Source organism: Perca flavescens, chromosome 17, assembly GCF_004354835.1.
Source record: "Perca flavescens isolate YP-PL-M2 chromosome 17, PFLA_1.0, whole genome shotgun sequence".
Lineage (NCBI taxonomy): Eukaryota > Metazoa > Chordata > Actinopteri > Perciformes > Percidae > Perca > Perca flavescens.
In genome coordinates, this window is record NC_041347.1 from 16472719 (window position 1) to 16487207 (window position 14489).

General features: G+C 38.7%; 1 protein-coding gene across 4 annotated transcripts in view; it reads right to left on the bottom strand.

Moving 5' to 3' along the window:
- mcph1 (microcephalin 1) overlaps positions 1 to 14489 on the bottom strand; it is a 34209-nt gene that overhangs the window by 19073 nt on the left and 647 nt on the right. For all 4 annotated transcript variants that reach the window (XM_028603358.1, XM_028603357.1, XM_028603360.1 and 1 more), the window contains exons 2-13: positions 13808 to 13862; positions 13622 to 13713; positions 13409 to 13527; positions 13174 to 13258; positions 11915 to 12026; positions 11696 to 11827; positions 11520 to 11600; positions 9457 to 10578; positions 8359 to 8477; positions 3422 to 3459; positions 3107 to 3269; positions 2932 to 3009 (exon numbers count right to left, since the gene is read on the bottom strand). In XM_028603358.1, the coding sequence (XP_028459159.1) occupies positions 2932 to 3009; positions 3107 to 3269; positions 3422 to 3459; positions 8359 to 8477; positions 9457 to 10578; positions 11520 to 11600; positions 11696 to 11827; positions 11915 to 12026; positions 13174 to 13258; positions 13409 to 13527; positions 13622 to 13713; positions 13808 to 13841 (2175 nt within the window). In that variant the 5' untranslated portion in view covers positions 13842 to 13862. The remainder of the gene's footprint in view (positions 1 to 2931; positions 3010 to 3106; positions 3270 to 3421; positions 3460 to 8358; positions 8478 to 9456; positions 10579 to 11519; positions 11601 to 11695; positions 11828 to 11914; positions 12027 to 13173; positions 13259 to 13408; positions 13528 to 13621; positions 13714 to 13807; positions 13863 to 14489) is intronic.

Consider the following 14489-nt stretch of genomic DNA (forward strand, 5'->3'; position numbering starts at 1 on the left):
TCTGCACGCCGATAGCCTGTTTTTGCATGTAAAGCTTTGTTTATACTTGTGCAAGACAACGTGGCACTGGCCTCCGTAGATGGCATGTGAGCTACAAGCATGCACCGAGAAGTTCATGCTCAACACATTGTTTGTTGCAGTATTCTCTGAAACGCCAGGGGGCATACAAACAAAACAATCTTTGAATAAGCAAGAAGTAGTAAGGAAAAAGTAGAGAGTGGAAGTAAAGGAAAGCAGTCTGTCGGGCAACAGTAGTAAACACATCCATGATAAACACAGAAATACCACCAAAACATTGCATTTGTGTACTCCCAATTATTAACGTTACTGTCGCTGATCTCCAAGTCAGAATTAAAGTCTGCTTCTCGAAGTTATGAAAACTCTTTCCATGAGACAATTTTATTTTTCTTTGACAAAGCGTTCTCATGTTTTTCCACACCCTCCAGCAAAATGCATTTTTCTTTGCCCAGTGTATTGGCTCTCTCTTACCACATATTTAAGGCCATTTAACTGTTCCTGTGGTCTGTACATGAAGAATTATTCAGATGTTTGTACAGGCGAACCTGCTCAGCCAGTCTTCCCAGCTGAACCATGTTATAATGGAACGGGAAGGAACAGGCCGATTGCTTGACCTATGTACTTCTACTTCAGAGGAAAACATTGTACTAATACATTTAGCTGACAGAGAAATGTTACTGGTTACATGCAGATTCAGATTTTACTCACAAAATATCAATTAAAATTTTGAGTAATTAGAGACATTTGCCTCATGGACTTATGGCGGTGCGCCATGTGCATGCATATTTTTGATGATCGGGGGCCGGATGGGGGATCCGGCCCCCGATCATCAAAAATATGCATTAATCAACCATCAGAATCGAACCGAGTACAGACAGTGGTGTGTTGTTTAATTTAACACTTTAGCAGAGATATTAATTTCCAAACAGGCATAGTGGCTTGACGGTTATCAAGTAACATTAAAGTATGGATTTAATTAGCACAGGTATTTTGCCGGTGGTAGTGTTATTAGTGTTAAAGACCTAGTCTGAGTGCGACAAAGGAAGACAGCTCTCTTTGCCCAGTCAGGCTCCGAAATGACGTTATTTTCTGCCTTCTGCTTAGAAGTGGTGAATTTATAGCTCACAGCAACTTAAAGTGCTCATATTATGCTCATTTTCAGGTTCATAATTGTATTTAGAGGTTATATCAGAATAGGTTTACATGGTTTAATTTTCAAAAAACACCATATTTTTGTTGTACTGCACATTACTGCAGCTCCTCTTTTTACCCTACAGAGTGAAGCATCTCACTTCTGTTCTATCTTTGTTGGGAGTCGCACATGCGCAGTACCTAGGTAAGGACTACTAACCAGTCAGAAGCAGAGTAGGAGGGCGTGCCACTCTAGCAGCTAGACGAGCATTATAACGTGTGTTACAAAGTGACGCACGTTCATCACGGAAGTAAAGGCTGGACAACATGGCATCATGGCATCAACTTTGCGAAAACATACACGGCACTTTCCTAAAGCCAAATGGCGCGTTATCTGTACGCATTTTGAGCTATCCACGTGTATGTCTACGCTGTATACAGCAGATGTAAACATACACACCACGTGGCGTCACCACGTTACGTGTTATCGCGAGAACGTGACGTACTATCACGAGAATGTCACCCATGTGTAAAAAAAAAAAAAAAAGGCTGAGTTTAGGAAAAGAACACGGAAAGGCTTTAGTATCACAAAAAAAGCGGCAAAAACACAGAAAAAAACGACAAAAACACGCTTAGGAAAACAAACGGTTGGTTTTAGGAAAGAAACATTGGGGAAGGCTTAAAAAACAATAACAACAACAATGGCTGAAAATCACCACACGCGGGACGCGATCCCGGCTCTCCAGGGTGAAAGTCCTGTGTTTTACCGATCCACCACCCCAACCACCCTCCTTCTGCGGACCTAGGTCTCTTTATACTACTCGCTACGGTGAAAATTCACTCGTAATGTAGGTCAATGGCGGGCAAATTGCATTAATAAACACGTTAAAAAGTGATTTTGCGTCTTGATAACATGCCAAAATGGCATACAAATTGGCGTGTCGTACATACGCTACTTCATGAGATCAGTCTGGACTGGACTACAATAGAACTGTTTGGAGCAGTTCGTGAACAGCGTTTTTTATTGGAGATGGTAAGTGGCTCTGGGGTGGACTTTAGGCTTTTTCACTTTGTAAACCTATAACATGCACAAAAAAGATATAATACAATAAAGGAAAGGGAAAAATATAGTGTTTGGCATTTTTTTTTCTCTCAACCTTTATTGTGTGGTCGTTTAGTTTTATTCACCTTAATATCCATATCCAACGCTGTCCAAACTGTTCCAAAATCCTAACCCCAAGTTCATTGGGTACCCAGGAAGCCAAGTGTGAAGTAGATCGGATGAACGGTTCTTGAGATATTTTAAAGGACGGGACACGAAAGACATGATGACGTAACTTTTTGGCTTGCACACCTCACACTGGGAACACCACGGCGACCATAAATCTACTTTAACTTTTTCAGATAGGATTAAATTACACTCAAGTTGTATGGGCACCAAATAGCAAGAAACATGAATATTACGCAATGTTGCCTTAATGTGCAGTTCTAACTTAAGCTTGGTACTTGTCCAGGACTAAACTGGCAGCTAGAAATAAAAATAAATCCATATATTTACAGGCTTCTAGATTAATTTTGTCACATTTAGAATGGATTATATAGACAAAGGCATCAATATTAATGAGTGTAATGCATTGAAAAACTCCGATATGGCCATTAAAACAAAAATCTGATTGTTTGCACTAATGGAAAACATAATGAGGCTTATAGTGAAATTGAATGCTGGTAGTAGTTGTGTCGTGAACACTTTTACTAGTACTACTACACTAGTAATGAACTCACCTGTGCTGCAGGAAATTGGTCTGAAAGTTCATACGGTTCCTCTGGAATCCACTGCCTTTGCTCCAGACACCAGAGGATCTACTCAGGAAAAATGAAAATAAAAGATAGAACACTTTATCATCATCATCATCAAAATAATATAATTTAATGGCTTCGAAACATACAAACTACATACCCATTCAAAAGACAGGATCCAGCAGCCACGAGCTATGCCCAACAGAATGTTGAGAGTCCGCCGCTGACCCCCTGACACCACATGAGTTGTGCTCTCACAAACTCGGTCAACGATTGAAAAACCACCCAATGCCGTCACCACCTGAGCCAATGTGTGCTGCTTCCTACAAGAGGTGAGTAGAGTAGAATACATCCAACACAAATTATTTAATTAAGACATTTTTACCAGCTTTCTCGCCCGTGCATTGAAAGTGTTGGGAGCAATCTGCTGCTGGTGAAATTTATCTTAAGACAAACAGTTAATTTTTGTACTTACTCGGTGGGCATGCTTGTCATGACCAATGTTCTCATAGCCTGAAACAAAGATAAACACACAAAACTTAACCAAATCTTTCTTTACTTAAATGATCATGGACACTTCTATGAACTAATTCTGTGTAGACTTAATGTAATTGTAAGCAATTAGACAAAAGCTAGAAGTGAAATCAAATGAAACCATTACACAATATGTTCTTGAAAATAAATGAGTTTATGTGTGTTAAATGCTTTCATACATTAATTAAGTAATTCTAAGCCTTATAGTGTGTTCAAGGAACCCCTTATTGTATTGTGTCACAATTTCCACATGTTTGGTAAACAATTAAATATAAGTGGAGCCACTATAGAGCACAGATTTGGCAAAGCAAAGATCACAGAAAAAGGGAGTGAAATTTGTGAACTTTATGTGGAACAAATCTACACTTTAAAGTAGCCAATAATAGACCTTTTTAAAAGCAGACATGATGACATATTATAGTAGGAAAAGCACAGGTGTATTCAAAACCATTAATGATGGCTGCATTCCACTTAGGAGAGGTCCTGGTATTGTGCATGCTGACTCACTGAAATAGCTTACTGGGACACTTGATGGAATTGAGCCATCGTTAAGGTTATCAATTTCAGCTGTGCTTTTCCTACCAATGTCTGCTGTGAAAAAGGTCCATTTATAGATTATCTATAAATAAAGAATGTTTCAAAACACTGGGAAATGTAGTCTAATGCATGTATTTTTCTTTTGAGGGCGAGTTTATGAGCTGGTTTGTTGAATGATACAGCACTGAACAGTTAACAGGATCATTATTCAACAGCAAAACAGACTTTCAATAACCCTGCCAGATATATAGTTGCATATAGACCAAAAAAATCAAACACCAAAGCCATTAAATGGAGAAAAACATTCAGAGCCACTGAAACGGAACAGTAAATTTGTAACCTGATGACTGTGTTCCATCCAGCCTCGTACTTTGGCCCCAAGATAGCAAGTCATCATCGACACAAACACCTGAACAGCAGTTACAAACAGGACCACCTGGCCCTTTCCTGGTACACGCTGATATCTGGTCCGCCAGCTGGAAGTCTGGGGTTAAGGCCTGCTGCACACAGTGGTGCCAAAATGACCCACCGGTCCCTCCAACACCAGTCACACATCACATTATCCTTGATAAGCAAGTTTGGAAATCATTGTGTTGGTTATCATCACCCCATGACTGCTACTCATCGGTTGTCCTGACAGACGTTTTCTTCAAAGGAAAATGTTTTGATATTCCAGTTTGTTAATGATCCACAACAGGGATATCTTCCTCTAATTAGGGCTGGGCGATATGGAGAAAACCAAATATCACAATATTTTTGACCAAATACCTTGATATCGATACCGCAACAATATTGTAGTGTTGACTATTGGTGCTTTCACAAAAGATTTACACAATGAGATTTTTGATACATAATCATCAGTAATGTGGATATAATGTCTAAGTGGAGTAAAGGCAAATAATAGAACAATTTCAAGTTCAGAAAATGACATCACTTTACTGTAACGCAGCCTTTAAAGCCAAGAAAAGACAACACTTACGCCATATTTAAAATCTAAGAAGATAATGTAGTTTTTGTTTTTAATTAATTTATATATATGTGTGTGTGTGTATATATATATATATATATATGTGTATATGTATATATGTATATATATATATTTTTTTTATTATGTGTGGGAAGGAGGGGGGGGGTGTTACATGTATGTTCTGTTACTTTACCAACATACTGTTGGTTGTGTATGTGTGTTTAATAAAAACATTTGATCACAAAAAAAAATCTAAGACGATATCTAGTCTCATATCGCAATATCGATATACAGTGGAGGAAATAAGTATTTGACCCCTTGCTGATTTTGCAGGTTTGCCCACTTACAAAGAATGCAAAAATCTACAATTTTAATCATATGTACATTCTAACAGTGAAAGACAGAATCCCAAAGAAAATTCCAGAAAATCACATCATATGAATTTATTAAAATTGATAACCATCTGATGAGGAAAAACAAGTATTTGACCCCCTGGACAAACAGCATGTTAATATTTTGTAGAAAAGCCATTATTGGCCAGCACAGATGTCAAACGGTTTTTATAGTTGGTGACAAGGTTTGTGCACATTTCGGCAGGGATGTTGGCCCACTCCTCCCTGCAGACAGCCTCCAAATCATTCAGGTTCGAGGTTGTCGCCTGGCAACTCGAATTTTAAGCTCCCCAAAGATTTTCAATCGGATTCAGGTCTGGAGACTGGCTAGGCCACTCCAGAACCTTGATGTGCTTCTTCTTCAGCCACTCTTTTGTTGCTTTGGCGGTGTGCTTAGGGTCGTTGTCGTGCTGAAACACCCATCCTCGACCCATCTTCAGCTCTCTCACTGAGGGAAGGAGATGTCGGTCCAGAATTCCACGATACATGGCCCCGTCCATCCTCCCCTCAATACGATGGAGTTGTCCCGTCCCCTTGGCTGAAAAGCACCCCCAAAGCATGATGTTGCCACCACCATGCTAGACGGTGGGGATGGTGTTCTTTGGGTTGTACTCGGTGTTCTTTGCCCTCCAAACACGACGAGTTGAGTTGAGGCCAAAAAGTTCTATTTTGGTCTCATCTGACCACATCACCTTCTTCCAGGCCTCTTCTCAGTCGTCCAGGTGGTGAATGGCGAACTTCATGCGGGCCTGTACAGGTTTCTTCTTGAGCAGGGGGACCTTGCGTGCGCTGCAGGATTTCAATCCATGACGGCGTAGTGTGTTACCAACCGTTTCTTTTGTAACTGTGGTCCCAGCTGCCTTCAGTTGATTCATCAGTTCCCCCCCTTGTGGTTTTGGGATGATTCCTCACCGTTCGCATGATCAGGGACACCCCACAAGGCAAGATCTTGTGTGGAGGCCCAGACCAAGGGAGGTTGGCGGTGGTGTGGTGCTTCTTCCATTTCCTGATAACTGCACCGACAGTTGATCTTTTCTCTCCAAGTTGCTTTCCGATTCTCTTGTAGCCCATCCCAGCCTTGTGCAGATCAACAATCTTGTCCCTGATGTCCGTGAGAAAGCTCTTTGGTCTTGTCCATGATGGTGATGTTGGATGCTGGTTGTTTGGGTGTTGACAGGTGTCTTTTTATACAGGTAACGAGGTGAGGCAGGTGTATTTGATGTAGATAATTGGTTCGGATTGGGGCTGTGTCTTAAAGAAAGACTAACTGGCTTGTAGGAGCCAGAATACTTGCTGTTTGTCCAGGGGGTCAAATACTTGTTTTTCCTCATCAGATGGTTATCAATTTTAATAAATTCATATGATGTGATTTTCTGGAATTTTCTTTGGGATTCTGTCTTTCACTGTTAGAATGTACATATGATTAAAATTGTAGATTTTTGCATTCTTTGTAAGTGGGCAAACCTGCAAAATCAGCAAGGGGTCAAATACTTATTTCCTCCACTGTAATATTGATATATTGCCCAGCTCTACCTCTAATACTACAGCACTGCCAAAAGGCGACAAAAAAATCTGTTCATTTTGAGGTCTTTCAAACTTATTCAACCAACTAAAAACATGAGCAGCTATTCTAAATGTTCCTCAAAGGGGAATTTGGCTTATCTTATACAGTGGACATGTTCTGGCAGAGGCACAAAAAAAGGCATTGAAGAATGAGTTGGACATAATGAGCCTCTGACAAAGAGCTGGTGTGAACTGCAGCATGGCCTCTGAAGACAAGCGCTCCCAGCACAAATGAAAGAAATTCTTCACTGTATGAGTAGGTCTCCTTGATGACTGCTACAGTACTCCACTTCACACAACTGTAGAGCACCTAACATAAACATTGACTGAAAATACCATGGGCACATATAGTAGCTCATGTCAGTTAACACTGGTGAACAGTCTAAGCTACTTTTTCTGACTTTGGCAATTATTGAAAGAATCTTATGCTTAAAAGGATTTATGAAAACGTCAAGTACATTTTTTTGAGTCTAACAATCTCAATGGCAACTGCACAACTGCACTGTATTCACCCAAAGTCAAGCAACATGAAATGTATCATTACCATCTGCACTTTCAATGATTGGTAAACTATGCAGGTGTGACCTTCGAGAATGTATCATGGATGAATGGGTTCACCAATACTGCCTCACATTTGAACATGAATAAATTATCAGGGTCTTTGCAGAACTAAGAATAACTACAACCATCTCTGTAATCAGGCTACAATAAAGTCAACCCATAACAGATCCCTGGAGGAGATGACGTCATCGTGTTTGGCTTTTTTCAGCTTGTTGAGGTTACCAGCGTAACGAAAACAGAGCCCAGGTGCATTTCACAAGCAAGGAAGTTGTACACTGCCATCAGAGAGGCAAAACACGGGAAAGCCTCAGGACCAGACAGAACCTTTTGACTAGATGCGTCAAACACCTACAGCTATGGAAGTTTAAGACCTTATGGAGGAAATCCTAATGCAGATGATAAAAAGGACTGGCACACACTCTACTGGTGTTTTGTTTACTTCCTGAACTTCCTATAATACAGAACATCATCAATGTCAGGACATGTTCTGCAACTACAATAGATTTGGAAGATAAATAAAGTACAACCTCAAGTAAATAAAGAAAGTACGAAAAACACAGAACTGTGTCTAAGTCAACTACATGCAATTTAGCTGGTATGAAAGCACAACGCTGGACAAATGTATATACATTAGCAAATGGGAGATTTGTAATTAAAACAATGTAATGTGCAATCCCATGTCACAGCAGTATCTTAATGAAGCAGTAAGCTTCCCACTGATGAATACTCAGAACACAATAGGAAAAATGTACCATTAACATACATTATTTCTATGGAAAACTTTGATTCAATGCAAAAAAAGTCTTCAAATTCAATCACAATTTACACTAAACATTAAAAACAATCATGTCTTTTTACCTTTGTTTTGTTAACCATGTTCTGAAGACTCAAGCTGACTTGCTTATTGTGATTTTCTTCTTCTCCTTCAGAGGGGATCTCTGTTAAAACAGCTGCAGCTGTATATGCATTTCCCCTACCTACATTTGAAAACAAGAAAAACAATTGAAAACTGTGGGGGGGGGGTGTCACTCAAGCTATCACACAGGAGGCGTGTGTGTGTTTGTTTATCTCTTAATTTACACCTGGCTACAAACAGTAACATTAAATTGCAACATTTTGAAACTAATTACTACCACACCACAACTACAAGAAGTAACAGACTATTCACTCCATTTTATTAGAAATTAAATACATTCAAATTAATCATTATTTTAAAAGGACTCAAATATTCGCAGGTCTTATATATTGTTCAAGATAAACACATTTTCAATAAAATGTTAAATAAACTCAGCTTCAAATATATGAGAGAATATTATGAATGAACGTAATAATTCTATACTACATCAGCAGCTCAAAAGAAGTACAATACGTACAATCTGAAATTGACAAGCCATCAAAAGAGCCACATCACCACCAACATGTTGAGAACAGCTCCTTTGCTCAAATTGGCAGGTCTTTTAGTACATGAACTAATATTAAAATCAAAGTTTTTTAATGTTTGTGCAAGTTGTGAAGTACACACACTGGACACGTTGCCAGTCTATCACATACTGACAAACACATTCACATCTTCGGGCAAATAAAGCTTCCAATTCACCTAACTTGCATGTCTTTGGATTGTGGGAGAAAACCAGAGGAAATGGGGAGTCTCTCTCTCTCTCTCTCTCTCTCTCTCTCATCAAACTTATGTCCTAAATTATAAATTAGGTCTTCAAAAGACAAACATTCAGAATAGTACGACTATTCATATGAAGGCCTTATATATGTAACCTCACCTTCATGAGTGAGAATAATTGTGTTGTAAACCTTTTAAAACCACAGACATGACCCAGGGATTACAGAAAAATGTACAAACCTCCACCACTGTGAAAGTTCACCGTAATATTTTTGTTTTGTTCAGTTCATAATGATGACAATAAAAGAAAACTTGTTTCATGTTCTAGCCTTACTACTCACTTTGCAAGGTACGAGAAGGGACATTGACATCAGAGTTTTTCTGCAGCTCCGATATTGTGTTAGTGAACATTGTCGGTTGTACTGATGCTGATGTTCTTCTCTGCTTCGCTGTATCACTTGTAGTTGTTCTGGTGCTTGTAAATGGCAAGCTGCTTTGTCTTTGCCTTTTTACCACAAGTGTTATGTTGCCACTTGGACTCTCCAATGCAGGCAGAGATTCTTTAACATCCTGTTGTGGGTGACTTTGAGGCTCACTGCTTGCATCAGACTGCTGACTTGTTCCCAGTTTCCTCTTCTTTTTACAGTTAGTTTCAGATACAATGATTTCACTCCTTCTTTGTTTTCTCTTCTTTGGGACAGAGTCTAACTCAAAAGGAATCTGAATGTCTCTCTTCATGGGTCGATTAGGCAAAGGTAATGTCTGGTGGTGGTTAGCTGGGGAGAAAAAGTCCTCAAACACATCATCTCCATCAGTGGAACCTGAGGCAACACTTTTAGGGTCACCAGATAGAGTGAAAGATCGTACCAAGGCAGAAATGGATGCTCTGGCTCGTTTTGTTATTTTCTGCAGTGGGGCAGCGGTTTCTTTTGACAGTTCAACTGCAGCATCAACTAATTTGGCTGGTGACGAGAGGCAACTAGATGCAGCTTCTGAACAAAACTGGGTCTTAGTCTCTGTAAACGATTTAACTGCTTTCATTTTTCGCATTCCCTTTTCAGATTTGTTAGGTGATGGACTAGATGATTTTATTTGTGATCGCCTTTTTTCTTTATGAAAGTTTTTGCTGTTGTCAGATCTCCTATCCTGGCAAGGACTTTCTAATAAACATACAGATTTGTGTTTCTCTGCTGGCTTTTTTCTGACTGAGGTCCCTATTGAATCTTTTTGTCTATTCCCTTCATCGTGCTCTTTGTTGTTTAAATCAGGAAATTTCACAGAGCTTGAAATCCTTTTTGGCACATCATGGCAGGGTGAGAGCCATGGCTTTTTGGAGCCTTTCCTGTGGCGTTTGTCAAGATGGTCATGGTCGGTAGCATCAACTTGTGTTCTCCCTTCTTCCTTATCAGGTGAGTAAGCAGGTGCAGCAACAGAAGCACTGGATTCATCATCCGACTGGTCATCTATATTAAGGAAAAATAATAATAATTAAGGGTTTTGTGCATCATTTAGCCATATTGTGTTTATTTGTTTGCCAGTGTGTTTAGCTGGATATGCAATGGCCTGCACTATATAAAACCACTACCAGCTGCTGCCATTTTAAATTGTTCTTAACTTCACAAATTGTGTAGCGCCAAATTTAACAAGAGGCTGGTGAGCAGCTGCTCGTATAGCAAGTTAAAGAGACCACACGCAAGGCTGCTTGGTGCTGTCATACTATGTTTTAATGCGGTTTTAATGTAATTTCTTTACTGTTTGCAAACATTCACCTCATTTTTTGAAACTGAGCAAAAACAAATGTGTAGGATGATGACAATATACTCCACAAGAGATGAGATTCAACTTCAAGAAGCACTTGTTAAGTTCTATCTTGAATTTTAACACATGGGTTCATCTGGCTTCATCTCATTGCTTAACCTACCAGCTAACTCTGGAAATATGCTTATAATGTAGATTCTAAATATTCAGACATACGCAAGGTTGTCCCTACCATTATAAGGCTTAGGCGCAGCACCCAAGCCATTTTGGACACCACCTAAGCCAAATTAATGTAACTAAATTACTTTTCTCAGATCTAATGATTGTAGTTGGTTCCCAGTGGACTTCTTTAGCAAATGTTGTCTGTAAGATTTTTGAATGTTATTTATTTATTATCTGATATAGCTTTTCCAATGTTTTAGACATGGTTTGGTAATAATAATGGTCAAATATGTGCACCTAAGTCTTCCACAAACCTAGGGAAAACACTGTATTATGTAGCCACTTTAAACACACAATCAATTATGGTATCAGGAAGTCCCCAACACTTAATTTCCCTGGAAATGTAGTAAGTGATCTTGGGGGTTGGGAAAGCTAAAAACTACGATAAAATTTTCCATAGATCAGTAACACCACATTTTCTTACACATTAATTTGAAGACGGGTGGTGTGCTCCCAAGAGAAGGCTTCAGACCAGTGGGTGAGCAGGATTCAACCATTTGAGAAGCTGAAAGACAGTGGTATAAATGTGAATTTCTATTATTTTAAAAGTGCTGAAATATTTGTCAGGTCATCAGCCTGTACAACTGCTGCTGCACAAACCTGTAAGTGAGAGGTTTTCCCGTTTCTCTTTCATGTCTTTCAAACGCTGTGCCATATAATCTGATCTTTTTAACGCAGGGCTATAGACGATTCCATTCTCTTCATCAATAAAGACGGGCGACACATCTGTAACTGTGGGTAAAAAACAAACAAAGGATGTAGTTTGTCATTTCACATTTGTTTTTTAAAAGTTTCTAAAAAGGTGCAATAATCTCTTACCCAGGGGTTGTTTTGGAGCTAGGTCTTTCATCAACTTGTCTAACTTTTTCCTCATGCGTCTGTCGTTTTCAGGTGTCCTCTCTGGAGAATCTTTTGGCTGCATGCAACGATGCTTAACATGAATCAAACAAAAGAAAAGTTTTGAATAGGTAGTAAATATTTACACGTTTGAATACTTTTAAGGTCAAAATCACTTAAAGTACTCATATTATGTTAATTTTCAGGTTTACGTGGTTTAATTTTCAGAAAACACCATATATTTGTTGTACTGCACATTGCTACAGCTCCTCTTTTCACCCTGTGTGTTGAGCTTTCTGTTTAGGCTACAGAGTGAGACATCTCACTTCTGTTCCATCTTTGTTGGGAGTCACACATGCGCAGTAAGTACTGCTAGCTAGTCAGAAGCAGAGTATGAGTATGAGGGCGTGCCATGCTAGTAGCTAGGCAAGCATTATAACGTGTGTTACAAAGTGATGCACGTTCGTCACAGAAGTAAAGGCTGGACTACAATGGAGCCGTTTGGAGCAGTTTGTGAACAGTGTTTTCTGTTGGAGAAGGTAAGTCCCTTTGGGGTGGACTTTGGGCTTTTTCACTTTGTAAACCTATAACGTGCACAAAAAAAGATATATAACACAATAAAGGAAAGGGAAAAAGCCAAAAAGCATAATATGAGCACTTTAAAGTAAAAGGCCATGTTATCACTTTGCTTAAAAAAGCTGAACAATGGACAAATTGCTTTATCTCTCAGTCTATGCAACACTATGACAATCAGATCAAATTTACTGAATGTATCACAGCAGTGAAACATAACAAACTTTAAGATTTATTTTAACATAAGAGGGTCCCAATAGGTTATGATTAGTTGAAAGAAGCCATAATAACAGGTTATATTCACAAGCTGTTTGTCTACATACTGGTTCCAGTAAATTCACACTAGCTTCTTTTAGGGCAAACTATCAAGGAAAATGGTAGTGGTAGTGTAATTAATCTAAACACATACATTTCGTCGAGGTTCTAGTTCTAGGACTTGTGCAGATTTTTCTCTATGGGTTAGTATGACAGTGAAGTGTAAAAAGAGATGGAATCAAATAAAGGTATTGCATTACCTATTGTATCGTGTATGAAGAAAAGACCTCGGTCAGTGACCGAAAATCAGCACAATGTATGGCTTGACTAACAGTGGTCCAACACTGATTTACAATGACAGCTTAAACTTCGACACCAACATTAACATCTTATGTAAATCTGTCCCCACTCACTTTCTTGTTCTTCAACAAAGGATTGCTTTCATCATTAAAGGCTGGATACAAGTCTTCATCCACACACACACCGTCATCGTAACATCTGGACATCATTTCACCAAGAATAAGCCACATAAAGAGATTCAAGAAATGATTTAAGAAACCATCTTGTAACACTTCGTAACAATACAATCAAAACATATCATAGAATTATTAAAGTTACAAAGTACACAACTTTCAGTGTTATTCTTACCTGCCTACCCAGAGAACAGAGACGAGCCTCACACCGCTTTTCTTGGCATTCCTCCATGTAGCCGGGTGACCATTGTTAAAGACTACATGTGTGACTTGTTTACTGAAAGTTTTTGATACCTGTAAAAGAAAATGCATTTAGGTTTAGCAAAGTATACGTATCTATGGTCAGTACAATATAGTGCAAATGTGTCTATGTGTGCTGCGGTCTCACCTGGGCTCCCATTTCCTGCAGCTGCTGAACAAATGGTTTCGAATAGTTTGCTGTTTTATCTGATGACCACACATCAACATAGGCAACGACATCTGCAGACACATTGAACACAGTCATAAGCGTACACCATAATCCCTAAAATTCATCTTAGATTAACTGCATTAAAACTAGGATTATGTACAATACCTTGAAGAGCTGAACACTTGTTGCTTGTGGTCATTACTAGTATCTTTAGATTCACCTACACAAAGAAAAACAAGCAACTCATCACATTTGTGACGCTGTAATCAGATGAATTAATATTAAATGTGACAATCTACCAGTCACGACATGGAGGCTTCTGATCTAAAGCTGTGCTGCTTTCAACTTGTAATGCCACTGTACTGGAAATTGAAAGTCTAGTCTGTATGAACACCTGCCTCTACCTGCATTATTAAAACACATTACTTCTTTCCACAATCTATAAGTGTGATGTGTTATAACTTATATATCCATGCAATGTAAATCTGCATCTTCCTAAACTTTTGATAAATATACATCTTGTCACTAATCTAAAATTGCCCAAATTCTTTCTTAAAATATTTTTCCAAAGATGAAGCTGAAAATGAAGAAGCAGTTATTTTACAAAAGTTAAGGATATCCACTTTAAAATTCTTTATGGAATATATCCTTTCTGGGGAATTTTCAAAACGTCGTTTTGGTATAGATAATAACAATTTCTCATTTTGGGATGAACATATTGAAACAACTTGACATTTATTTTATAAACGTAAATGTGCTTATAACTTAACGTTAATAGACGAACTTAAACGTGCAGAAAAGCCCTAACAGGTCATTGTTTTGTTTTTATGTCATTGCATGATGCTTG